We start from the raw sequence: 26,946 nt of genomic DNA on the forward strand, positions 1-26,946 counted from the left end.
GTCCATCTGGGACTGACCAGCACAGTACTCAGGGTTTGTGGCCTTTACTGTTGGAGAAGGGGCCTTGCTACATTTGACTTGCTAGTTATCTTTTCCGGTGAGCACCCCTTATCTTCCCAGCTGGCCGGTAAGTGCATTGAGGGTGGGAACCTTGTCTTACTCAGCTTCACTTCCCCACAGTGCCCGCCACCTGTGCACTTTGCAGATACTTCAACACATGTGCTGGCTGACTGGGTTCCCCTGAAAAGAGAATGTCAGCATTTAGCCAGAGCTTCATCACTGAGAGCGGACAGTCTTGCGAGGCATAGGCAGAGAGGAGGCAAGAGAAGGGAGGAAAGAGGGGGAAAGAATAAGATAACTAAGGGAAGGGGGTGACAGGTAAACATAAGGGTACAAGGGGTGAAGAGGGCAGAAACTGAGAGGGAATGAACCAGACTGAAGGGACACAGAGGGTAAAGGATATAATTCAAGGCCCAGGGTGTGGAGTCCTGAAGAGAGGGCCCTCAACTTTAGCTCTGGCCGGTCTTCCTTGTGCTGTGACGTCAACCACCCCTGCCCCCGGGGCCTCATCCCCGATTGTCCTCAATTTAGGAAGAAGCGAACAGGGTGGAGACCGGTATGGGTCTCCAATGCAGTTGTCCCTAGTGAGCACCATATCCTTGCTACAAATTCGCCCCCACTTCCCACCGGCGGGGCGAGTGAGGCGCCCGCCTGCCTCCCGCGGCGGTCGGTCCAGCCCCCAGGCGGGCGGCGCGGGGCCCGTCACATAGCCCGCCCCTCGGTCTCCCGGGGAGCGGGCAGACGCGATGCCCCCTCCCGGTGGCCTCTCCTGCGTCCTCGGCGACCGAGGCGTCCTCGGCCTGCTCCTGAAGGGTCCCCGACTTCCGCGGCGGCGCGTCTCTGAGCACAGGCTCCACGCCTTGCAGGTGACCCGGCTCGGCCACGAGCGAGGGCTTGGGCTTCGGGAGGCGGCGCCCCGCCGCTGGGGGAGGCTCCAGGCGGGGCGGGGCGGGGCGGGGGCCGGCAAGGGGGGACCTGGGCTGGGGGCTTCCCAGCCTGCCCAGTCTCTTCCTTTCCTAAGCAAGGAGGGGCTGGGCCTGGAGAGCCTCTGGCCAGCTCCTCCTCCCCGACCCCACCTGCTCCTCTCCTAGCTTCCCTCCATCTCCGGGCTTCCAAGCCACTTCTCCACGCTTCCCTGCCCCGGGGAGAGCGGAAGCATCCAAGCAGGGCGCGGTTTGGAAGAACCTGCCTTCAGTACTGCCTGAGGGTTCAAAAGGCCTCTCAATCTGGACAGCCCCCAGGCCAGAATTTGTCGCTTCAATGAGGGGCTTGGCTGGGGGGGAGGAGGTAAAGTTCTGGCCCCCAGAGTTTAAGCTCCTCTTTCAAAGAAGAGCCTTTCTAATCTGCTGGGAAATCTCTCCTGGCTCCCCCCAGGGAAACATTTTGCCTACAAGGAGTTTCTCATCGCTTGCCTGCATGTCTCCCTCCCCCGCACAATTAAGAATCCCACCGCCCGCCCTCCCAGGCAGGTCCTCACCCCAGGCCTCTCACCAGTGGCCCCAGGGCTTCTTAGCAGAGGTCTTGCTGCCCTTGCCCACAAAAGCTTGACACAAACCAAGTTGGAGCTCTGCCTTTTTGGAATGCAGCTACTGTGGGCCTACTGCTTCCAGCTTCCCCGACTCTCCCCCGGGGAACCCAGGAGAAGGGCAAGGCTGTGCATCAGACCTGAAGCCAGTCATCATCATCACTAGTATATGTAGCTCTGGAGCCTGCGTGCTCACCAATGACACACAAGTCCTCCTCCTGGCTTGGCTGCTGGGTATTGGGCCTAAACAGTGGGAGCTCAAGACACACCTGCCCCTGTTGTCCCCATTGGGGAGGTGGCGGGCTCTTTCTGACTCCTCTTCTTTTTTTTTTCAGATTTTATTTTTTTCCTTTTTCTCCCCAAAACCCCCAGTACATAGTTGTATATTCTTTGTTGTGGGTCCTTCTAGTTGTGGCATGTGGGACGCTGCCTCAGCGTGGTTTGATGAGCAGTGCCATGTCCACCCCCAGGATTCAAACCAACGAAACATTGGGCCATCTGCAGCGGAGCGCGCGAACTTAACCACTTGGCCACGGGGCCAGCCCACTCTTCTTTTTGATTCTGTCTGTTGCAGTTAGTCTCTTCCCCATCATGATCCTGGAGCTAATGTTTATTGAGCACGTAGAGTGTGCCTGTCCTTGTTCTGAGTGCTCTACATGAATCGCCTCATTTCATCTTCTTACCAGTCTTATGAAGTGACTCCTCTTAAGATCCCCATTGTACACATGAAGCTCAGAGAGGTGAAACAACCTGCCTAAAGTCACAAAGCCATTATGTGGCACAGCAGGGATTTCAAACCCGCTGTCTATGATCAGAGTCTCTGTCCCTCCGACGAAGCCTCGCTCCCTTCCACCCTTCTCCCTTCCCAATCCGCTTCCCCTCCCTCATTCCACCATCTCAGCGCAGGCTCTGTGTGCGGGACCTGGATGCATGTGGTGTCTTCCAGGCAGCGAGCTCAGCATTTCACCCTGGATAAAGAGGACACTTAGCAAAGCACTGTCTTGTCTTTGGTGGCATTGAAACCAATTGTCTCAGGGTGAGAAACCACCCACTCCAGATACAAAGCACAGTGTTTAAGGGCAGGAGTTCTGAGACTTAGGCTCTTCATAGATTAATAAAGTTAATAAAATAAAACTGGGTCCTAATGTAAGGCCAGCAACTTTTGATTTCACCATTTAAAAGAACACTATTTATACTACAATTAATAATAATACCAGAAATAATATCTAACCATTATAGAGTTTATGATGTATCAGGCGCTGTTTTCAGTCTTTACATGAGTTTTCTGATTTGGTCCTCATAAAAAAACCTATTCTGTAGGCATGATTCCCATTTTATAGACAAGGAAACATAAATGTTAAGTAAATTGTTCCTGAGTCTGTGCTGATAACCATTATAGTATAAGATCATCCTTGATTCATAAAAGACATCTTGGAGAACAATCAAGCACAGAAGGGAGGTCCTAACCTCAGAATTTGGCAATAAATAAGTAAAAAGCTCAGTCAACGGGGTCAGACAGCTCTGGGTTTGAGTTTGAGGCAACTTACTTAACACTCTCTGTGCTTCACTTTGTTCAGCTGTAATGAAAATAGGAATACCTGCCTCAGGGGGCTGTTGTGAGGAGTAAATGACTGGACACACACTGAGCCCTTCACACAGTGACTGGCACATAATAAGGACCCCATACACATCAGCTGCAACTTTATTATTACTATTCCTCCTGGCACGGCCCCGCAAGCTCACCTCTTGCTGGAAAGAAGCTGAGTATGGACACCACAGGTGGTCCTGTTAATGAGGTCAGATTGTTGTCATGACCGACTATCCCTCTCCGTCACTAACAGAAGTCAGAAATATTTGGGCTTTGCTCCCCATTGGTTGAAACTGGTGTTGCCCTGGCAGCGCTTGTAAACATTCCGTCTGGGAATCTGGGGAAGAGCTGCCGAAAGACTCTGAGGCTTCCCCTGGCTACTACAGCTCCAAACAAGGATCTGATCAGTCAGGTATCGGGGGTTGTTAAGGGTGGGAGGGCTCCACAAAAAGGACCTACAGTGGTTCTCCCCATTCATCACCGAGACCCCAAACTTCACCACACCCCGGACCCTTCCCACCCATTCTGCCCATCTGGCCTCTCATTAGGAAGGGAAGGGGAGAAAAAGAACTAAGAGGCCAGTCGGAGGGAGGACAAAGAGTGATTTGTCCCCGGGGATATGTGAGGATAAGACCTGAGCTGCTTCCTGAGCCTTGCTCCCCACGTCCCCTCTCCTGGTGGAGCACAGGGCTCTCCCAGGGAAGTCCTCTGGAGGTCCTTGCATGGATAAAGCTCCCACCTCATTTGCTTGCTGTTGGAGGTCACAGATTTAGCTTCCAATCAATTCATCAATAGGCAGTTTGGTGAAAGCCAAGTCACCCAATGGGCCATTTTCTGAAGGATCAAGTTGCTGTGTGGTTAACTCACCATAGCCTACTGAATTTACCAATTTACTAAAAAACTCTGTTGTTGTCTTTAATTACAGAGTTTATAGCAAATTGCTTTGGCCAAATTGGCATGGCCCTTGGGCTGGGGGGAGCCAGTTCTCTAGGGTCAAGGACAGCCTGGGAAGATTCCATTTGCCCAGCAGATGACCCTGCCCCCGGCCCCGGGTGCAGCAACAGGGAACTGAGGCAGGGCAAACTGAGCTTAAAGTGCTGATATGAAGACCCAAATGAACACAAGTCAGCACTATCGCCGGAATGTTTAAAGGCTTTCAAACCATTCCTGGACTGACGCCATGGGAACTAGGTTGCCTTGGGCAACACCCACCACACCCTGGGACCAACAATGATGTCGAGAGAAAGGGAACAAAAGGTGAACCTTCTCTTTTGTTTTTGAGGAAGATCAGCCCTGAGCTAACATCTGCCAATCTTCCTCTTTTTTGCTGAGGAAGACTGGCCCTGAGCTAACATCCGTGCCCATCTTCCTCTACTTTATATGTGGGACGCCTGCCACGGCATGGCTTGCCAGGCGGTGCCATGTCCACACCTGGGGTCTGAACTGGCAAACCCCAGGCCACTGAAGTGGAAGGTGCGCACTTAACCGCTGCGCCACTGGTGGCCCCCAAGGGTGAACCTTCTTGAAAGAGGCTCACAGAAAGAGCAAGCACATTCTGGACTCCAGATGGGAATGTGAGAACAGGGCACCACGATCCTTTGTGACTTTTGAAGGGAGGAGAGCAGTGTAGTTAAGAGCAGGGGCTGTGGAGCCGGACAGTCTGGGTGTGAGCTTGGCTTCCTCGTTTCACGTGATCACAAGAGTCCCTCTCTTTATGACTCAGGGTCCCAGCAGGGAACTGTTGGTTTATGAAAATTAGCATAGGTAGAGAAGGGTTAAGTAAAGGGAATATTTACAAAGGTGTGGGCAGACAGTAGGGGAACAAGGGCAAGTGCAGCTCCCCGGGTCTAGCAACGGTGGGGCCACAGGGCCGAGGGGAGAGAATGGTTACCCTTACCAGACTGCCAAGTTGTGAGAGGGCTGCCCTGGGAGAAGCAGGGGCCTTCTTCACGCAGCCAGCCACAGGTGACCCTGTAGGGAGAGAGCCCCGTGGGGAATATATACCTCGACCTCACTCTCCTCCCTTCAGCCTGGTCTTCCCATTGTGTGAAACCTCCTGGAAGCCTGAAGGCATGGGAGAGCCACTGATGCGGTCCAGTCAGGTCAGCCTTCCAGGGCAGAGAGCAGGGGAGATGGGAGAGAGGGGATCTGGAAGGGCAAATGGAAGGCATCCAGTGGATGATCCCATAGGGCTGTGCAGAAGTTAAATGCAACGAGGCACATTAAACACCTCAAAATGGGGAGTTGCTAGTTATAGGAAAATAAATAGGTCCCTTTGGCAAGAGATAGCTACTTTCACACAGCACCCTCAATGCAAGGATTGCCCGCAAGAGATTTATAACTGTGCTAGAAGTAAGTGATTCCTCACAAGTGAAGAGACTTAAGTATAGCAGGGAAAGAGAATCCAAGATTCAAGGGAAACAATGTAAAAAAGATGGAAAATGTGCAGAAGGCTCCTAGCTGTGTGATGAACCCTTGTTCACAACCCTGATAACTCTAATTTTCACAATCTCAATAGATGTTAAAGGCACTTGGAAAATTTTAGCTATCATTTGTGATAAACATCTTACTAAAATAGGAGCAGACAAATATCTTTTTTTTCATTTTTAAAATTATTTATTTATTTTTTTGAGGAAGATTAGCCCTGAGCTAACATCTGCTGCCAGTCCTCCTCTTTTTGCTGAGGAAGACTGGCCCTGAGCTAACATCCGTGCCCATCTTCCTCTACTTTATATGTGGGACGCCTGCCACAGCATGGCTTGACAAGCAGTGCGTAGGTCCACACATGGGATCTGAGCAGGCGAACCCCGGGCCAGCGAAGCGGAAAGTGCGAACTTAACTGCTGCGCCACCAGGTGGCCCCCCGACAAATATTTTCTTGACGTGACAAATCTTAAGGCATAAACCAGCATCATACTTAATGGAGTAACACCAGAAAGCATGCCCATTGACGTCAGACACAAAAGAAGGATGCTCATTATCTCCACTTTCACTTAACATTTTTCTGGAAGTGTTAACCAAAGCTAGTACTTCTACATTTCAGAAAAAGGTGCAGTAAAAAATAATAGTTTCTGATGGATAATATAGTCATATACTTGAAAAATCCAAGAGAAAAAACTGAAAAACCAACCCCTCCTATGCTGTATTGCCGATAATCATTTGAATTCACTTTATCCTTAAAGAGCCACGTGCCGTCCGTCACCTAAAGCAGGGACTGGGGTATGAGATACTATTAAAGCCTCAACTAGTAGTCAATGTCGTTAGACTCCAGAAGTTAGAACTCATTCTACTGGATCTTGATTGAAGTCTTCATGGTCATGAGAATCGGAAAATTCCTGGTTTTCAGGAAAAGTAGATCTTAGCAGCTAGGCACAAAGGCTAAACCGTGAGGCCTCACTCCCACCCCAACTCCTCATCGCCCCCATAGGGGCAACAACAGTTTCCTGTCTTGTGATTTTTCAAGAGATATTCTGTACTCGTACGAGGGCGTACACACGCACACGTGCACAAGTTAAAGGCAACTTACTGAGTTTCTTTTTCCAGGCAAAAGAAAATGAAACCAAAAAAAAGAGTCAGATTTCAGGAAATAGAGGATGTGAAGAAAAGTCCTACAAGACAGGTGCCAGCTAGAGAAGACAAAAGCAAGGTGACTGAACTCGCGCTAGCTTTAGTTACGAAGGCCATCGCTGCTGCTGTTAAGACTGTGGAAGGTAGTAATCCTGTTTAGACGCCTAAAGGATTGTCTCATTACGTAATGCCACACGGCCAGGCAACTGACACATTCACAACTTGTTTGCAGACACTGATTACCCCATCAAAAACATCAAGTGGATCACACATGGTGAATTCACAGCAGAAAGGGGGCGGAGACAAATTGCGGAATTCGTTTCGGTAAGTTTGTTGACCGCTCCAGTTTGGCACACAAGGGTGAAAAACAATAAAAAGGCTCTTCTTGGATGAAAAGTTTCAAGTCTAGGAACCCTAGGAGATGATACCAAAAGGTGACTAGAGTAAGTAAACATTGTCTTCATCTGGGTTCCAAAATCAAGATGGGATAGTCTTTGACGGTGAAAAGTACAATCGTATTTCTCAATGTTGTATCATTCTGACTTTATATTTCCCTAGGAAATTCTGATATTCCAAGTTAAGCAATTTTCCCATGTTGCTGCATTAAATGGGGGGCCTAGTGGTCTAGGCAGGGAGCTGCTCCTGCAAAACAGGAGTTCTCCATCACCAACATGTGAATGTTCATATAAACAGAGGGATGTGGCTAGATCCAAAGTCTTTGACTTAGCACTGGAAGGTACTGCCCGCATACTAAGATGTACATGATGATGAACTCCTCTTTCTTTTCCTCCTGTGCCTGCCTCTGACCCATCTGTGTGGCTTATCCTGGCAGCTCTGGGGAGAGGGCCTTGGGATGTTTTGAATAACTGGTAGGGTGGATAAAGAAGAATGGCTTGAAATCCCTTCTCATTGTACTTCCATGGAACAGAGACCAGTTGAAACTGGTGGAGGCAGATCCCCCCACCTCTGTCTCTGTTCCTCTGGCCAGCCCATCAAGGCCTACAGCCCCAAGGGCACTTTCCTAGGCCCTAGGAAGCCTGATCAGGTGGGAACAAGGGAAGGTCAGGGATTTCTGGCTCTATATCCTCTCTCTGTGCTCTAGTGGGCACAACTCACCATTCCCATTACAAGAGGTATCTAGAGCATAACGCAGATGAATGGGGCAAAGTACTAGTTACTATTGGGCCTTGTTGCTCTGGAGCATACTTCCATTTGGGTTTGGACAAAAGCCCCTGCCTGCTGTACCCAGGGTTTATGAATCAGACTGGAATGGGACACAGAACAAGGAGGAAAATGTTCCCATGCAAATCTTACTGGTTATTTTGAGCAAAAGGCAAAAGTAAGTCCTGACAATGGCCTACAGGGCCCCACATGATCTGAGTCCCCTCCTCCCTCCCTACTTGCTGCTCAGACTCTATCACCTACTACCTTTTCTCCTTCACCTTGCTCACTCCGGCCACATTACCTCCTTGCTGTTCAATTGCCAGGCATGCTCCCACCTCAGGGCCTTTGCACTAGCTGTTCCTTCTGCTTGGAACTCTCTCCCCTGAGACCTATTATCATGGTTCATGTCTTACTTCTCTCCAGGTCTTTGTTAAGATGCCACCTGCTCACTGAGGTCTTTCCCTGCCACCTCATCTAAAATTGCAACCCTCTCTCCTTCTCTGATTTATTTTTCTCTCAGTACTTAGCTGTACCTAAGATACTAGATTTTACTTCATTACCCTATTGCCTTCCTTCTTCAACCAGATCATATGGTCCATGAGGGCAGAGACTTTTGTATTTTTTTGTTTTTCGTTTTGTTTTGATTTTGGTTTGTTTTTATTATTATTATTATTATTATTATTTAGAGCAAGATCAGCCCTGAGCTAACATCTGCTGCCAATCCTCCTCTTTTGCTGAAGAAGACTGTCCCTGAGCTAACATCTGGGGCGGAGACTTTTGTTCCTTGCTCTGTCCCCAGCCCCTAGAAAGGTCAGGTACGCAGCAGATGCTCTAAAAATATATGTTGAATACATGAACAGATTTAGTCTCTTCATACCATTATTTCTTCACAGATGAAAAGCTAGGTCAAAGTATTTGTCTGACCTACTTTGTAGGGCTGTCGTGTGGATAGAAATGATCAGAAAGTAGAAGGTGACTGAAAAGCTAAAAGCTCTATATAACTGCCGACATAAATCACCCTGGACCTAGCGCCACTAATGCGGCGAGCCCTAGAAGTGAGTGGACCACTTAAGTGCCAGGCATTTCTTTTTTTTATTTTTTAAAGATTTTTAAAATTTTTTTCCTTTTTCTCCCCAAAGCCCCCCAGTACATAGTTGTATATTCTTTGTTGTGGGTCCTTCTAGTTGTGGCATGTGGGACGCTGCCTCAGCGTGGCTTGATGAGCAGTGCCATGTCCGCGCCCAGGATTCGAACCAATGAAACACTGGGCCGCCTGCAGCGGAGCGCGCGAACTTAACCACTCGGCCACGGGGACAGCCCCGTGCCAGGCATTTCTCATGGAGAACTTTCTCAAGCTTATTGCAGATTTCCACCGTACACCAGAGGATGGCACTGCTAAGCACTTCACATGCATTATCTCATTTAATCCTCACAACAAACCTGTGTGTGTGTGTGTGTGTGTGTGTGTAAAATCAGTGCACCCATTTTACAGATGAGGAACCTTGAGGCTCAGAGAGGTTGGACAATTTGTCCAAAGTCTTTCTGATTAAGCAGCAAAGTAAAGTTTTGACCATAGGTCTGTCTGATATATTTTTTCCACCATAGTAGGAGAGGTACTTTTTGATGACAAAAATAATACAGAGTTTTACTATCAATGAAAAATGCAAATTCAAAATATTTTAAGGTATTGCAATGTGAATAAGAATGATTAAACCTGGTGTCAGAAGGCCTGTGTGTTTGTGGGGAGGGAATAGGAACACTTATACATTGCCAGTGGGCACAGTAATAGGTTTCTTCTCTTCAGGAACACAATCCGGCAAGAAGAATATACAAATAAGTTCTTTATAAGAGAAAAACTGGAAAATCCTCAATGCCTAACACACAGATAAAATTATTTTTATAATAATAAAATAAGACATCATTATTAAAAAAAACCCAGTGAGCAAAAAGACACAACGCAGAAAATGAAAGTTCCCCTTCCATCCCCACAATACCCAGTTCTACTCCCTCAAAGGTCACTTACCATTGATAACAGTTTTGCGCATATACTTCCAGGGGCCTGTTGATTTTGAGCATCCAATAATATGTAATTGGCTAAGCCATCCACAGTAGAGTAGCACAATGAGATACTGTTTCCTGGAAGCGAGTATATGAAGCAATGTAACGTAAAAATCACAAAACACAAGGATAACGCACACTCACTGGAGCTACAGAAAAGGTGGTTGCCCGCGCGGTGATAAAAATGGGAAGAGATTGGCCTGATGGAGATAGTTGAATTTAATGTGTCTAAGGCTGTCTTAGTTCACAAAAGGAAAAAGAAACGCTAAGGAGCCAAGTTGAGAAGAAGGAAATCTTAGAATTGAGGCCTCCAGCGGGGTGGAGAGCACGCTGAGCTGGCTGCTCCGGGGTCCTGGGTCCTAGCCCCAGCTGTTGTTTGAACTGTCCCTTCCCATAGGCCCCAGTATCCTCATATACAAAGTGAGGGACTTCCTTAGATGGTCTCTAGGGACCATTCCAATGCTACAGTCTGTGATTCTGTGACAGACTAAATATTAGGGCTGAAAAAGTATATCGAGTAATATAGAAAGGTTGGAAAAAAAGGGCATGCTCCAATGGGCCTCAAGGGGTTTCCTGTCGGCCTCTTTCGTTAAAAGGAATAATGATCTAGGTAAGAAGACACAATCCCTAATCTCAAGGAATCTGGAGTCTGGTGCTCGTCTCTGGCTGACTAAAACAACCGACTGGGTGCAAGTTTGAAATAAAGTAAGCTGAGGCAGAAGGACAGCCTACTATTTTTTTTTAAGGAGGGCCTGAAGCCTTTTTACCGTCTCCGCTCACACTCCCTCCCCAATCCCTGGGATCATTAGACGGCCCCACTGCCTTCCTTCTGGGCACCTCCATCTTGATTCAGAGGCTTTTTGGATTCAGAAGCTTCCCGTGCGCCAGGAGCCAGCTCGGGGGGCCTCAGCTGAATTGAACTCATTCAATACCTAGAGCATCCAAGGTCCGTGCTAAGAGTCAGGGATGCACCATGACTTCTGTGGGCCGTAGGCATTAGGAAGATCGTGTTTTGGAGGGGAAGCTTCTCTGAGGGTGTAGACAGGGATCTGGATGATCCTGTTGCCTGCCTCATTCCTTTTCTGACCTTGTTTTCTTTACATGCCACCTATGGCTGCAATGAAGTGAGCCTGATTTTCAAAACCAGCTTGTGAAATCAGCCTCCTTACTTTCTAGTCCCACCTTCGGGTCTCCCAGAGTGCAGTGAGCAGAACACAGGTTCAAATCACTTTCTAGTTATTTTCCAATTAACCAAACTTGCCTCCCAAGTAAGGGTGTGGAAGGAGGTCAGTGTGTACGTGTGTGCGGTGTGGATGTACACAGAGGCATCTGAGCAGGCGCCTCAGCATCCCAAAGCCCCATCTCAAGTGATGTTCGCGGTATTCCCTCGTTTCATTTCAGCTCCACCTTTACTCTCCTCCGCCATGCAGATATCTAAGAGTTGACTCTACTTTGAATTCCAATCAAAAATGTTAGAAATGGACTCCAGAAGCAGGGCTGTGATGCCTACTGTTGTGCGCTGCCTTTATCTAGAGGATGTGAACAGAAGTGTGCTTTTCTTTCTCTGTGTGCTTGTTCTTCTTTCTGCAAAACAGACTTGGGAGTGTCAGCCGCGCTGGGTGCACTACACAGATTTTAGAGAGAGGCGAGACTTGATTCACAGCTTCCACTACATCTACTGTGTACGCTGGAGCGCCCCAACTGCTCAGAAACCCCTCCTACAAGTCAGTGTCGCCGCCCGCTTCACCATCAAGATCAACAAGAACAAGCCTCCGGTAAGCTCTCCCTCTTCTGCCCTGCTCCCTTAGATGCGACCAATGAGAATGGAGACTTCTCTTGTCAAGGTCACCGATGACCCCTTTGTGTACAACTTAATAGTCATATTTCTCTCCTCATCTTGCTCGGCCCAGCTGCACACGTGCCAAAGCTCATCACTCCCTCCTCCGTGAAGCATTCCATTTGTCTTCCAGAACAACATACTCTCCTGGTTTTCCTCCTCCCTCACTGACCATTCCTTCTCATTCTCTACTACTTTCTCCTCCTCCCACCAACCTCTTCATCTTGGAATGTCCCAAAACTCAGGCCTTGGACCTCTTCTCTGTATTCACTTCCCTGATGATCTTATCCAGTCTCCTAGCTTTAAGCGCTACCTCCAGCTTATGATTCCCAAATCTATCTCCAGCCCAGACCTCTGCCACTTGGATGTTTAATACACATCTCACTTCTTGTATCCAAAACTGAACTTCTGATTTGCCCTTCCCAGCCCGACCTCCCTGCAGTCCTCCTCATCTCACCTGATGGCCAGAATCCTTGGTGTCACTCTCGACTCTCTTGCATCCCTCATCCGATCCAATCGGAAATCCTGTTGGCCCTACCTTCAAAACTAGGTCCTGAATCCAACAATTTCTTACTGTTCTACTTCTACCACCCTGGTCCAAGACACCGTCATCTCTCATCAAGATTATTTCAGGGGACTGGGCCTGTGGCCAAGTGGTTAAGTTCACGCACTCCGTTTCAGTGGCCCGGGGTTTCACTGGTTCGGATCCTGGGCGCGACATGGCACGGCTCATCAAGCCACACTGAGGCGGTGTCCCACATGCCACAACCAGAGGCACCTACAACTAGAATGTACAACTATGTGATGGGGGGCTTTAGGGAGAAGAAAAAGAGGAAGAAGGAAAAAAAGGAAGATTGGCAACAGATGTTAGCTCAGGTGCCAATCTCTAAAAAAAAAAAAATTATTTCAGTAGCCTTCTAACAAGTCTCTCTGCTTCCACCCCTGCCCTCATCATGTGTCTTTTCAATATAGCAGCCAGCCAGAGTGAGCCTTGTAAAATGTAAAATGAATTTATGTCACTCCTCTGTTTAAAGCGTACTTCCCAAACTTCAAAGTGCATGCACATTACTTGGGGATCTTGTTAAAAGGAAGGTTCTGATTCAGCAGGTCTGGAGTGGGGTTTGAGATTCTGCCTTACTACGAAGCTCCCAGGTGATGCTGATGCTGCAGGTCCAGAAACTACATTTTGACTAGTGAGGGCCCACAAAGCCTTGTGTGATCTGGTCCCTTGCTATTTCTGCTTCCTACTATTCTTCCTCCCTCACCTACTCTGCTCCGGCAGCTCTGTTCTTGGTGCTCTTTAATAATCCTGGCAGAGTCTGCCTCAGGGCCTTTGCACTTGCTGTTCTCTCTGACTGGAACACTCTCCCCTAGCTATGTGCATGGCCTGCTCTCTTACCTCCTACATGGCACTTTCTATCACACCCACCATGCATTTGCTTTCTCCATAATACTTTATCATCTTCTGATAGCCTCTATATTATCTCGCTGTCTGCTCCCTCTACCAGACTGTCTACTCCACGAAGGCAGGGATTTTTGCCTTGCTGTAAAACAAGACCTGGCAAATAGTAGGCACTCAATAAATTCTTGAAGGAATGACTGCTTGTAGCCTCTAGGTAGACGGTGAAGATGAAATACATCGATAGCTGGTGTGAAAGGAGTCAAAATAACATCCATGAATGCAGGATTAGGGTTCTCAGAGGCCAGGGATGGTACCAAGCATAATGCCTAGAACATAGCAGACATACAAATGTTATTTGTCCTCTGCCTTCCATCCTTCCACAGGAGTTATCTGAGGCTCTGCCTGACTCTAAGGCTTTATATATGCCCACACAGTGAACCAACTATGTCCTGTATTCATCCTACCCTAGTACAAACTTATCTTTTCAGAAAGTTTGGAACCTGGAGTAATCTAAAGAGATAAAATATGTGGAGCTCTCACTTTTCCTGGTCATATATCCCACCATCAGCTGTCTTGCTAACCAGTAAGGTTAGAGATCAGAAAGTAAGGCTGTGGAGGTAAGCAAGACCATGACCGGAGACCATACAGAGAAAGGGCTTGGGAGACAGGCTCTTGCTCAGAATTCCAAGTATAATTTTGGAGCGGTGAATGTGTGGGGGCCACTGAGACAATATTACAACCTACATTTTTTTTTGTGAGGAAGATTAGCCCTGAGCTAACATCTGCTGCCAATCCTCCTCTTTTTGCTGAGGAAGACTGGCCCTGAGCTAACATCCGTGCCCATCTTCCTCTACTTTATATGTGGGACGCCTACCACAGCATGGCCTGCCAAATGGTGCCATGTCTGCACCTGGGATCCGAACGAGCAAGCCCCAGGCCACAGAAGCGGAATGTGCGCACTTAACCACTGCACCACCGGGCCGGCCCCTACAACCTACATTTTTATGCTGCTTTAAAAATTTTTTGGGCTAGCCCTGGTTGCCTAGTGGTTAAGTTCAGCACGCTCCACTTTGGTGGCCTGGGTTCGGATCCCAGACACCGACCTACACCACTCGTCTGTTGGTGGCCATGCTGTAGCGGCAGCCCACATGAAAAAGAAAAAAGAAGAGGAAGACTGGCAAGGGATGTTAGCTCAGGGTGAATCTTCCTCAGCAAAAAAAAAAAAAAAGTTTTTGAACCTTGTTACCTCTTTTATTTCATTCTTATGCCTTTCCTAAGAGGTCAAGTAGGTACTATCAACTGGAACACGTAAAGGGAAATGACTTACGCTCCTATTAATGAGGAGCATAAGCCTTTCCGGTCTTGTTTCTAATATCGTGGAGATTCTTAAGGTTATCTGTTGCCAAGAAGATCTGTTGGGGAACAGAGGTTTGAAGTGACAAAGAACTAATACCTATAGACTCCCAAATCATAAAGAAAATGAATTCTAGAAACTTAAGAATATACATATGGACAAGTATAGGGACAGAAGGAATTATGAGTTGCTATGATTGCTCTAGGCTGACAGTTGTCCTGTTTCTCTCTTAGGATGCACCTATTGATGTCTCTTATGTCTTTGAGGGCCAATCACTAGTTCACAGGTAATGAACACTTGGAGACTTATTTTAAAAGGGTGGTGGAAAAAAGGTCATGACACTGCAGGAACCCAGCAGGCTATAGCCACAGATAATTGCCATAATGGTCACTTCTCCTTTTTGGACCACCTACCCCATTAGGATGGGCTAAAAGTAGGATTCTGCCATCATTCAAGAAATTTTTCTTTTTAGTGTTTTGTTTTTCAGTCATCAGAAACTTGAGGATTAGTTGCTGGACTATAGTTGGGCAAAGTGGGTCATGTCTATTATTTCTATGGGAAACTTCACAATCACATGGAAATAACTCATGTATAATAATCCTTTTCATCTGTATAGCAGCTCTCTTCAAGAATCTTTACTTAAGAGCTCATTAATCCTTTTATTGATTGGGCCTAAGGAATAGACAGAGAAAACCTTCGCACCCCCCCACCCCCACCCCAAAAGGCTTTTTGCTCACTAGGAATGTAAGAGAAAAACAGGAATCAATCTCTGGCTCAATGTTTTGTTTCATTTTAAAAGCTTTTGATGTGTTTGTTTTTCTTCCTCTGCAGACCAGGCACGAATCGCCCTCGAGAAAAATGGGTAAGGGACATGGTTGAAGCCAAAAATATTGTAATAGAGTCAACTGGTCTCTAATTCAATTGTGTCTGGTGCTTACAGAATGTTTTAGGATTGTATTTCTAATCGGAATGTATTAAAAATACGATACTGCACATCAAACCACAGAATATTTATTGAATAATAAACTTATGCATTCATTCGTTTTCCATTTAGCAACTGCCATCACGTTAGCAGAGTAAGCAGTGAGTTGTTCCCTCTTTTTGTAAAGTTTCTTCCATCACTATCTGCATCACTCAGAGTCTTACAGGCACAGAAGCTGAGTTTAGAGAGTTGCTAAAATTCACCTGTCAGACCAAACTGAGGTTGGTACTCAGCTGCTTGCTCCCCCATTTGAGCCTAATTCTCCAGCCCAGATGCACCTCTTTATGCGCGTAACCGAGGGACAGAAAAATGACAACAGTTCTACAGCTCATAATATAGCAGTCTGAAGGTTTCCCTACTCACAGACCCCTTCATTAATTGCAAGTTAAGCCTCACTGTTAAACAATACAGTAAACGCTGAGACCGAGCATGCTGCCTGCCACAACACAGCATCACAACTGGATGGCAGCAGGGCAGCTTGAGGACTGGGGGCAATGAAACAGGCACGGGTTCAATCACCACCCTCACTTAGTTCTTGTCTTCTTCCCATCCTCACACCAGATCATCACTTGTTCCTACCATCCCTGTGAGGCTGTCTTGCCTGGTTGCAAAGTTTCAAAACAGCAAAGACAAAATTACGTTACAAGTGATTACCTACAGGTAGGTCAGAATGTGTCTTTACGGAGACAAGCACTGGAAGGGAACACAGAATACTAAAGACAATCGACACGCTAAGACTGTGGGTAATTTTTTCTGTCTTCTCTTTTCAACATTTGTGCAATAAATAAAAAAGGAGGGGAAATCTTAGCAGAGCAACAGGCAAAGGACGTGGGAAACTAGATAAGTCTCCTCGGAGAATAAAACATATATTTCAAATACAACAGCCCTCCTGTTTGACCCATGGCTCAGGTGACTAAACACAGTTGGAAGCAGTAACTCTCATGAGCTGAAAAGAAAATACTTCTAGCCCTTCTATTCTTCCCTCCTCTTTCCCAAAGAATACGCTACTGAAGCTGTTCTTTGGCAGATCTTTCCGGAACAAACCCTGACGAAGGAAATGGTAAAGTTCTGAGATAAATTAATATATTTTCTTCCATTTACTCAACAAGCGTTTGTTGAGCATCTACTCTGTGGAGGAGACAGGAGAACACAATGAAAATCCACAATATTCATTTATCACAAAATTGTTGCATTTAAACTACCTTGCCTACTGAAAACGAGAGAAGAAATTCATTCAGTCTCTAGTTTAGGAATCAGTAACAAAAAATAATGTTCTTAGAGAACAGCATTTTTCAATGGGGATTATAAATTTAGGTTTTATTACACAGGGAAGTAGATGGATTATGACTCTCAAATTCGGGACCTAGTTTCTTTTTAACGTTTGGAAACAACAGATTTATTAGGGGAGGCAGCAATGATGAGAAATAGAAATTACTTTGAATTCAGGGGTCATAAATGTCGCTACATGCCAATTGGCTGTTTAATTAGTTGTGGATTAAAGGTAGACATTTTCCTAGAACATATGTTAAATAGTAAAACTCTTGATCTATACTTAAAATATGACTGCCTTATTTTAAAACTTTGAAAAAAACCACCTTAAACTATTATAAGGAGAGAGGGTATTTTATAACAGGAGAGTCAGAATTTCCTCATCACACAGGTGATTTAAATTTATCCTGGGCACGTGATAACAATGCAATTCAAAACCACCTTAACAAAAACAGCCAAAACTTCCACTGTCCCCGCCCCCTTCACTCTTGTGGCCTAACAACTAAAACTGAACAAAATAAGGGAAGGAAGAAGACCATAATCTCGGAGTCCCAGAATTCTCCATTTCTTCAAAACGTAAAAGTCAACAGTAGCCATAAAAAAGTGATAAAGTGAGGGGGTTCTATACAAAGTTAAACTGAATGATAGATGCAAAAAATAAACCAAAAGGTTTAACAATGTTTAAAACGAAATCTGCTTATTACATAAAGGACAGACTTAAAAATGTTTAATATCATTTTAGCTTCATCTTTATAAAACAGCTAAGTTAAAATAATGGTTCATTATATTTTTCCCTATTAAACTTCTGGTCACAGTTGACTCCCATTCATTTCTAGTATGCAAACATGATCTAAGCACAGCTTAGATGGGAATAACGTACTTACATTGGCACAACAGTAGACTTTCCAATATTTTGTAATTTCAAGGAACCATTTTTAAGTAACCCATTAAGAATTTTAAAAACTAACATTCACATTTTCAATTCAGTGAGTCCGTGGGTTAGTTTGCTTTTTGGTTTGTTTGTTGGTTTTGGGATGGAGGTAGGGACTAAAACCAAAACACATTATTTCCAGGGCAGACTATATACGATACAAGCCAATCTTCAAATTCCAGATTAACTTTTTTCAGCAATGCCTTCATTTTGTTAACAAAAGCGGCCTCCTGTATGTTTCTGTCAAGTCCATTTATAACACATTCAGCGTAGAGGAATGATAATTTGCCACAAGTTCGGCTGGGGTGGGGTTGGGGGGCGGGCATCACGTAGAGCTGATAGGAGCCTGGTCGCACGGTGCGAGAGTTCGGTTTCTCACATCTCACTGACACTTTCTCTCAATGCCACTCCCCCAATATAGTAGGATTGCATTCACAATTTGGATTTATAAACCAGAAATTCATATTGGTCAATCCAAAATAACCCGAAGAACTTGCTCAAGTTACATCAATGAGCAGCTTTTTATTGAAGGACTGAAAAAATTAAATAGAAGGCACAGTAGCACTGTAAAGCTTTTTCAGATCATCATAATCCTTTTGTACGTATATATGGAACCAAGACTTCCTTTCCTGTTGTTAAAAATGTCTGCTGAACAATCAGAAAATCCTTATTTGTCATCTTTCCCTTTAGTTTTCCTGTATACCATCTCTCGAAAACTGGCCAGAATCTTGTTTTCTCTCTTTCGTCTCTCTTCTTGGTTAAAGGATGCGAGGGCTCTCTTCTCGTCAGCACTGTAGATCTGGTTCTCTTTCCGCAGTCGCACAGCCTCCATTCGGCGATGCCTGGAGATAATTTTATTTTTGGCTTAATTTCTCAGTAATTATTCTCATACACTTCCTCACTAATCCTTTCTTAATACAGAGTAGTCTATTTAAAAAACTGACAAGCAGAAACTTTTTATAATGGGTTAGATTTTCAAAAGATCATTCGTTTCATCTGCTGATGTGTCCTTTATTCATTTTTTATTCATTTCTAGTATTCAAATAATGATCTCTGAGGTTCTGTCAACATGGTGAATGTTATTAATTTCAAATACTAAGGGCATAAGTCTAGTTCTGTTGTTTCCAGTAAAACAAAGAGAAATGGTCAAATTATTAAACTTCCTAGGTGGTGTGTGCTTTTGTTGAATTGATAGTAGGATAGATGAAAGACTTAAGTTGTCCTCTATCAGGCAGAACTTCTTCAAGTTTCTAATTTATCATACAACCAAAAGAACCAAGTCTAAATCTACAATTGAATTTTTTGGTGAGTTTTGTGAGTGGATTTAACTTCCTTAGAATCTAGTAGCAGCTCAAAGAAAAGAAAGAAGGGATTTAGCCCAAGGGCCAAATCAGGAAAGTACAGGGGCAGGGGCAGAGGGGAACTATTTCATCATCTTCAAAAGGTCTGCTTATTTAGAGGGAAAACTTTCCTCTAAATGAAAACCTGCCTTTTATGTATATGTAACCAATCCTACACAATCAGTTCAAGATGAAGCTTGAGCTATGTCTAGAAAAAGAGAAAACTGAGTAAGGAGAAGAGGGTAGAATCATTTCAAATTTGTTGGAAGGTGGGGGAGTGGCAGGATGGAGAGTCAATGTATGACAAGGAGATAGAAATGGCAATGTATTTAGGTTGCTCAGGGTACTGTGAGTAGAGCAGTTTATCTGGACCAGGAAGTGCTATGTGAATGATGCTGTAATAAACATCTACGTACATGTCTCCTGGTACATTGAAGATTTTCTTTGAAGTATGGAGGTATGGAGTTGCTGGGTCATAAAGTATATGAATGCTCAACCTTCCAAGATGATGTCAGACTATTTTCCAAAGTGGTTGTACCAATTTACACCACGACTAGCAACATTTAAGAGATTCTGTAGATCCACATCGTCTCAAATGCTTGGTATTATTACAACTCTGAACTTTTGTCTACCAATGGGTGTAAAATGGTATTTCAGTATGTTCTTAATTTCCATTTCCAATGATAATGAACATCTTTTTATGTATGTGTAGGCCATATATATTTCCTCTTCTGACAAATGCCTGTTTGTGTCATTTTCCCACTTTTCTTTTGGGTTGCTTATAGGTATTCTTTAAATATTCTCAATACTAACTCTTTATCAGTTATGTATATTGCAAGATCTCCTTCCAGCTTGGAACGTGTCTTTTTACTTATTTTAAGATGTCTTTCGATGAACAAAAGTTCTTACCTTTAACCTAGGCAAATTTATCAATATTTTATTTTATGGTTAGTGCTTTTTTTTTGTCTTCTTTAAGAAACGCTTCCCCACCCCAAGATCTAACAGATATCTGCTCATGTTTTATACTAAGAGTGTTAAAGTTGTTTCCGACATTTACGTCCTGAATCTAGCTGCACTGATTTTTAAATATGGTGATATAGGGTTCTACTTTCATCTTTTTCCATATGGATAACCACTTTTTTCCTGTTCCATTTACTGAATAATTCCTTCTTTCCCCACTGATCTGACATGCCATCTCTTTCATATACCAAAGTTCCATACATGTATGGCTCTGACCCTGGGCTCTGGATTTTACTCCACTGAATAATTCATTTGTTCCCTCACGCTTTCTAAAGTGCTGTAAGCTTCATAATAAGTCCTCACATCTGGTAGGGCAAATCTTATCTTCCTGCTCTTCTTTAGAAGTGACCTGGTTATTCTTGGCCACCATCCAATATAAATATAAATTTTAGAACCACCTTATTAAGTTTCATGGAAAACTCTGTTGTGATTTTGATTGGAACTGCACTGAATCTACAGATCAATTTGGGAAGAACTGACAGCTTTATAATATTGCCTTCCAATCCACGAACATGGTATCTCTCCATTTATTTAGGTCTTCTTTAATGCCTCTTAATAAAGTTTTATAGTTTTCCCTGTAGAGGTCTTCAATATCTTTTGTTAAGATTTATTCCTAAGTCCTTCATATTCTCTGCTACTATTAAAAATGTTGTTTTTGAAATTTAATTACATTTTCTAGTAGTTTGTTGCTGGTCCATAGAAAGGCAATTGATTTTTGTGTATTAACCTTATATACAGCCATTTGTTAAACCCTCCTATTGTTTATAATTCATCTGAAGATTCTTTAGGATTTTCTGTGTAAACATTCACATCATTCACAAAAACTGACAGTGTTACATCCTCCTTTCCAATCCTCTGCCTTTGATTTCTTTTTTCTCTTACTGTGCTGGCCCTCAGATATAATGCTTTCAAATGTCAGTCCTCAGAATTCCAAGATTCTGGAGGTGCTTCAGGGGTTCTACAAGTATTTGCCTCCAATCTCATTTAAAAATATTTACCTACTTTTAAAGGTTTATAAAGTTTAAAAAATCCAAAATTCAGTTTGATCTTGGTACTGATGCCTTATTAGTTCATTCTCATCGTTCTTTTTGGTACTTTCCTTTCTCTTCCCTAATTTTATATTCATTTCCCCATGTTGAACCTGATGTCTGTCATAATCTCTGTTCTTCATTCTCAGAATCCACAGAGAACTGAAGGCAAACTCAGAAACTAGGAAGCACTGTCTCATGAAAATCCTTTCCTAACTACCAGAATGTCACATTCCTCCTGGGGCAGTGATAAATAGCTGAATTTAACTATATCCTCCAGATGATAAACTATCTGTACCAAAAGATGAACTAGGAAAGGACACTGGAAAGACTGATTCTTTAAAGTTGGAGATATAGCTGAGTTTGAGTTTGAGGCTGTCAACTAAAATTGACAACCACATTTATACCAATAAAACCAATATTAAACCAATATTTATACTCTACTTTTCATTAGGAATGATCACTTAATGAAAATCAACCACCAAAATATAATTCTGATAGTGAAAAAGAAGGAAAAGATCTAATCATGGAAACTGACCTCAATGCCAAGAACATACCTGCTACCACTCATTACATAACCCGAGCATTCAAATGATGCAATTTCTTCACTTGTCAAGCCAATTTCACCTCTTCGTGGGATACGTTTTCCAGCTTTTACATATTCAGCCATAGCTGCACCTTCACCAGGTAACAGAGCATGGCCATAGCTACAAAGTAATTCAGAATTCAGAAAAGGTTCACTGTAAAAAGCACATCATCTAAAGAGATCACAAAAAAACATTTTCTCTCAGAAAAAGGCAGGAACAACAGTTACTGAGTAGCAGCATGCTGGGAAGCCCAATATGAAATTAATTAGTGAACACTGCACTATGACCTATATAACTACCCCAGAAATGCAGAGATACTCTGGAAGAACAAAAGAATTGATGTGAGTGAGTACATATTCATGGTTTACATTTAGGGATCAATTTATCTCTACAGATATTGCCTTTACTGCTTTTGCCTCCAGTGAATTCCTTTTGCCTTTAAACAAACAAAAAAAGTAAAGAAATAATATATCTCAAAATAGCATTGACTTTTTAGACCTATCACCAATAATAATGGTAACAATTATCTACAGTAACAATTATCTATTTAACTTTCATTCAAGGGCACTTTAAAAACTACCATCCCTTCATTCAATTCATTGAATGCTTCTTGAGCACTTATTAAATTCAAAGCTGGTAATACAAAACTAATCTCTCTTCCTGTGTAATTTACATATTAATAAGGATATAACTGCAATACAACATAGATTACATAATACATTGCACAAAAGAAATAGAAAACGCTATGAAGAACAAAGGATTAAAGGGGTAGGAATCACATCTACTTATGGAGGGGAGGTATTGGGAATCACACATGCCCCCTCTTTTTGAAAATGGCTTTGAAGGATGTAAAGATTTTAACAGGAAGAAATTGGGGTTGGGGAGAAACCAGGGCTGGGAAAACAAGGGAGGGCATGTCGGAGGAAGAAATAAAGTGAACAAGGCACGATGTGGGAAAGTACCCAGTAAATACAAGGAAGTTTTAGTTCAGCTCAGTTGGAACCTGGGATATAAATAAGGGATTAGAGAGACAGAAGCTTGGAAAGGTAAGTTAGGGCCACACTTTGGGGAAGGTACTGTAGGTACTGTAAATACACTGTTACTTACTTCAGAGGTTTATCATCTTGAGAGGCAAGTGTTTTTGGTGCCTCTGGGCCAATCAAATCTGAGGGTTCTTCAGGCTCTGCACAAAAGATGTTTAGAGACATATTCACATTTTGACTAACTGGTTAATTTAATGTTTGTTCTGAGTCAAAGTCTATCCGAAGAACCTACTTGATCGGTCCTTCCAGGGATTCTCCAGAAACTCTTCTTGGGAATCTTTAGAGCTTGAATCACTGGAATCTTTTCTGCTCTTCTTAGACTTCTTTTTCTTGTATTTCTTCCTGTAATGATTATAATTGGATACAAATGAACTTAATACTCCCATGTTAAAGGGCACATTATTTTTTCAAGGCAATGAAAGACTGCATTAAAATGATCTGACTTCTCAGCTTATTCAAACTTGTTACAGAAGAATTTTAATTAAAAAATATTCTCACTTATTTAACCAATCATGTTTCGCTATAAAAAAGATCCCTAAAGGGAACAATGAAATACTATTCTCATGTTGTAGAAAGGTAACAGAAATAAAGCAGTTTAAAAAACAGCTCTTACCAATTTGAACATAAATAATTTTAAGTGTAATGGATTAATATACATCAAATATGTTTGAATTCTTGGGTTTATAACGATACTAAACAAATCCAACTCATTATTTTGAAAACTCATAAAACAAAAAAGTAGGGGCCAGCCCCGGTGCTGAGTGGTTAAGTTCGTGCACTCCACTTCTGCAACCCAGGGTTTCACCAGTTTGCATCCTGGGCGTGGACATGGTACCACTCATTAGGCCATACTGAGGCAGCGTCCCACATAGTAGAACTAGAAGGACCTACAACTACAATATACAACTATGTACTGGGGGGCTTTGGGGAGAAGAAGAAAAAAAAAAGATTGGCAACAGCTGTTAGCTCAGGGCCAATCTTTAAAAACAACAACAACAACAAAAGTAAGCAATTATCCTGCCCTTCCTAGGCAAACTGTACTTCAGGGTAACCAAATAATTGATGCGGGTAGGTTTGTCTTATAGAATTATTGTAGCTAATAAGTGAAGAAAGCCAGAATTAGACTATCACTATTTTGCAATTCCTAATGAAATAAGGGACCTAGGCAATGAACATGCATGGCTGTTAATACGACAAAAAGAGACAAGTAGACATTATCTGCCTCCTGGTGGAAATACGTAGTACCACTTAGGAAGTATTCCTGCCAAAAACTCAAATCTGAACTTCGTCAAGTCTCTAGATCTAACTATCAATCCACAGGAAATACAAAGGACAGAGAACACGTTAAAAGGACACATCAAGGACATAATCAGCACAATCCACACTGCAGGAAACTCCCAAGGACAAACGAATTAGTTTCTTCAACAAATAAATTACATGAGCAAAAGGGAAGGAGAACTTATCAATTTAAAGAGATGTAAGAGACATCAACCAATCACAATTTATGGACATTATTTGGATACTGATTTGAAAAAACTGCACAAAAAACCCCTGTGAGTTAAGGAATTATCGAGTTGAGGATTGTTATTGATAACAGTATTGTGGGTTATGATTTTTTTTTTTTAAAAAAGAATGCCTAGGGGGCTGGCCTGGTGGCGTAGAGGTTAAGTTCACGCATTCCACTTCAGCAGCCCAGGATCGTGGGCGTGGACCTAGCACTGCTCATCAAGCCACACCGTGGTGGCATCCCACATAAAGTAGAAGAAGATTGGCATGGATGTTAGTTCAGTGACAATCTTCCTCAAGCAAAAAGAGGAAGATTGGCAATGGATGTTAGCTCGGGGCCAAACCTCCTTACACACACACAAAAAAAGAATGCCTAGTTTTTAGAGAAATGTGCTGGCTTATGGATTAAATAATATCTGGGATTGGTTCAAAATAATGGGGTGACAGTGGAGACTGCCCACGAGTTGATAATTGTTAAAGTTGGGTGATGGTTATATGGGGGGTCATTATACTATTTTATGTAATTTTATATATATTTGAACTTTTTCATGATAAAAGTTGAAGGAAAAAACTGACGATCTGTGTTTCTTCTTCTTTTCCTTTTTCTTTGCTTTCTTTGCTCTCCTTTTTGTATCTTCATCTGTAAATTAGAGCACATTACAATTAAAAAAATTTTAACTCTAAAACCCCAATACTTTCGAGTAGATAAATATCCTATTACTGCCCTATTTGTTGTTACAGAGAAACTAATTCATTCAAACATTTATTGTTACTTGTCAGGAAATGTGGTAGGCACTAGAAATTAAAGTCACGCTCAGTATTTGGTGATAGAGGGTAGGATTATTCATTTTATTGCGTGAGATAACAGTATTGTGATTAAGTTGGAAAATGTTCTTACTTTTTATAGCTGCATACAGAAATCTTTAGGGTGGCAGTGTGATATTTATAATTTACTTTGAATATCTCAGCAAAGAACCCATATTTGAAACAAATATGTCATCATACTAACAACTATTAAAATCTAGGTGATATGTATGTGGTATTATACTATTCCCTTTACTTTCCTGAATGTTTGAATCTTTTCATGATGAAAAGAGAAAAGAATCTGTGTGTCGGGGAGGATGCTCTCCAGGAGCTCAGGCTTAAGGAGGAGACAGAGGTGGAGAGAGAATTAGAATCCGGAGTGAGAGACGGAGGTGCGGGGTGCTCTGGGTATACAGAGGAGTCTCAAAATCAGGCCGATTTGGGGAGGGTGGTTGAGGAATGGTGGACCAGGAAAAGGTGACTCAAGCTAGTTTTCTTTGAAGCAGTTTTACTACGAAAGAAACACGTGCCCGCCGCTGAATGAGTAAGCCGAGCCGCACGCAGGGAGAGATGGCACTGTAGGCAGACCGGCTCTTGGCACCAAGTAAGAGTCAAGAGAAGGAAGATGGCAGACTGAGGAAACAGAAGCCGTTCTCAGGCTACAGAGGACGCTGTGAGAGGGAGGCACAGGGTACATGTGATTAGAGGGGGATCAGTCAGGTCTGACCTTTACCCTGAGGCGGCCGAAGGATTTTAAGCAGGGGCTGACATGCTCAGGTGTGTGCTTTAAGAAAGTTCAGTCTTCCAGCAATGAGGAAGAAAAGCGACCACGGGGGCCAGGAAACCCAGGCGACATCAGAGGAAGGGGCCCCTTTGTGTGATGTGTCCCCAGAGGAGGTACCCTGTCAGTCATCAGCCAGGAGAAGGCACAAAGAGGTGGCTTTTGTGATGCGCCAGCCCACAGGCCGTGTCTTCCATAAATGAGCTGCCAGCCTGAAGGGGGTCCTTTAGGGTGTGCCTTTTTGAAAATTGCACAAAGGTGCCCAAGGAGTGTGAGAATTACACAAAAGAACCCTTCCACGGGGCTGATGCAGGCTTGTACGACTCGGTTTGGCACCACGCGTCTTGCAGACCAACCCCAACTTAGTTTGGTGCCACAGGCCTTGTACAACTACACACAACCAATCTGGAGTGACCCTGCTTAGACTGAATCCCACCAGTGTGACCTGGAGTGTGGTACTTATAACCTGCTCTGCGCCTCCATTTCCCCGTCTCTAAGATGGAGCCTACAGTTACTGTGTGCGTTAAATAGAGAACGAGTATCAGCACTCAGCGGGTGCCTGGCACGAAGTCAGTGACTGTTCAAAAACTCTTGGCTATTACTATTGTTTTTAAGAGCCTTCTTCTAAGATAAGCTTTAAGAAGTACAACTAGTTTTGAAGCAAGGCTTGCAGAAGGATGGTTTTCTTACCGCTGGAGTCTGTTTCAGAATCAGAGTCACTGTCACTATCTTCAGAATACTTCTTGTGTTTTCTTTTAGAAGATTTTTTCTTTCTTCTTTTCCTAGATCTTTCTTTTGAATGACTAGATTTCTTCTTCTTCTTCTTTTCCTCTACATAAAATACAAATAAAAAAGTAATTTCTAAAGAAGTATTTCTGAGTATCAATTTTATTGTATTTGAAATACTGAAAAGGAATAGATGATAGGCAATTTGAGTAAAGGCGAAGTCTAATATTCAACTATTTATAAACTTTAACTTCTCAATAAAAAGTTCCGTATTTATAAAAATACCTTCTGAAGAGGAAGCTGAAGTGGTGCTTTTCTTCGGTTCTTCATCCTCTACTGGTGTGTGTTCATCAGAGCTGAATTTAAAGAAAATGC

General features: G+C 43.4%; 2 protein-coding genes across 4 annotated transcripts in view; one reads left to right on the plus strand and one right to left on the minus strand.

The window, feature by feature from the left end:
• AKAP14 (A-kinase anchoring protein 14) lies at positions 1–15,554 on the plus strand. Of its 3 annotated transcripts, none has more exons than XM_070258326.1 (6): positions 1–127; positions 6,716–6,882; positions 6,972–7,063; positions 11,557–11,736; positions 14,788–14,840; positions 15,386–15,554. In XM_070258326.1, exons 2-6 carry the CDS (start codon positions 6,726–6,728, stop codon positions 15,468–15,470), a joined length of 567 nt encoding a protein of 188 aa, XP_070114427.1. In that variant the 5' UTR covers positions 1–127; positions 6,716–6,725; the 3' UTR covers positions 15,471–15,554. The 3 variants fall into 3 exon arrangements, with proteins under 3 accessions (XP_070114427.1, XP_005614597.1, XP_014584628.1); XM_005614540.4 differs by lacking the exon at positions 1–127 and adding an exon at positions 778–926; XM_014729142.3 differs by lacking the exon at positions 1–127 and adding an exon at positions 3,484–3,585.
• Positions 15,550–26,946, minus strand: part of NKAP (NFKB activating protein) — an 18,084-nt gene continuing 6,687 nt past the window's right edge. The window contains exons 3-9 of the mRNA XM_001914804.5: positions 26,857–26,927; positions 26,536–26,676; positions 24,837–24,900; positions 22,987–23,096; positions 22,819–22,894; positions 21,682–21,831; positions 15,550–18,578 (exon numbers count right to left, since the gene is read on the minus strand). Of these exons, the coding sequence (XP_001914839.2) occupies positions 18,404–18,578; positions 21,682–21,831; positions 22,819–22,894; positions 22,987–23,096; positions 24,837–24,900; positions 26,536–26,676; positions 26,857–26,927 (787 nt within the window). The 3' untranslated portion in view covers positions 15,550–18,403. The remainder of the gene's footprint in view (positions 18,579–21,681; positions 21,832–22,818; positions 22,895–22,986; positions 23,097–24,836; positions 24,901–26,535; positions 26,677–26,856; positions 26,928–26,946) is intronic.

The sequence above is a fragment of the Equus caballus genome, chromosome X (assembly GCF_041296265.1).
Source record: "Equus caballus isolate H_3958 breed thoroughbred chromosome X, TB-T2T, whole genome shotgun sequence".
Classification (NCBI taxonomy): Eukaryota; Metazoa; Chordata; class Mammalia; order Perissodactyla; family Equidae; genus Equus; species Equus caballus.

What these genes read in the sequence shown, in the direction of transcription:
- AKAP14 (XM_070258326.1), top strand. Translation starts at nt 6,726, where the DNA reads ATGAAACCAAAAAAAAGAGTCAGATTTCAGGAAATAGAGGATGTGAAG. An exon ending in TGCTGTTAAGACTGTGGAAG is followed by an intron (nt 6,883 to 6,971) that starts GTAGTAATCCTG and finishes ACTTGTTTGCAG; the next exon opens with ACACTGATTACCCCATCAAA. An exon ending in GGCCAATCACTAGTTCACAG is followed by an intron (nt 14,841 to 15,385) that starts GTAATGAACACT and finishes CTTCCTCTGCAG; the next exon opens with ACCAGGCACGAATCGCCCTC.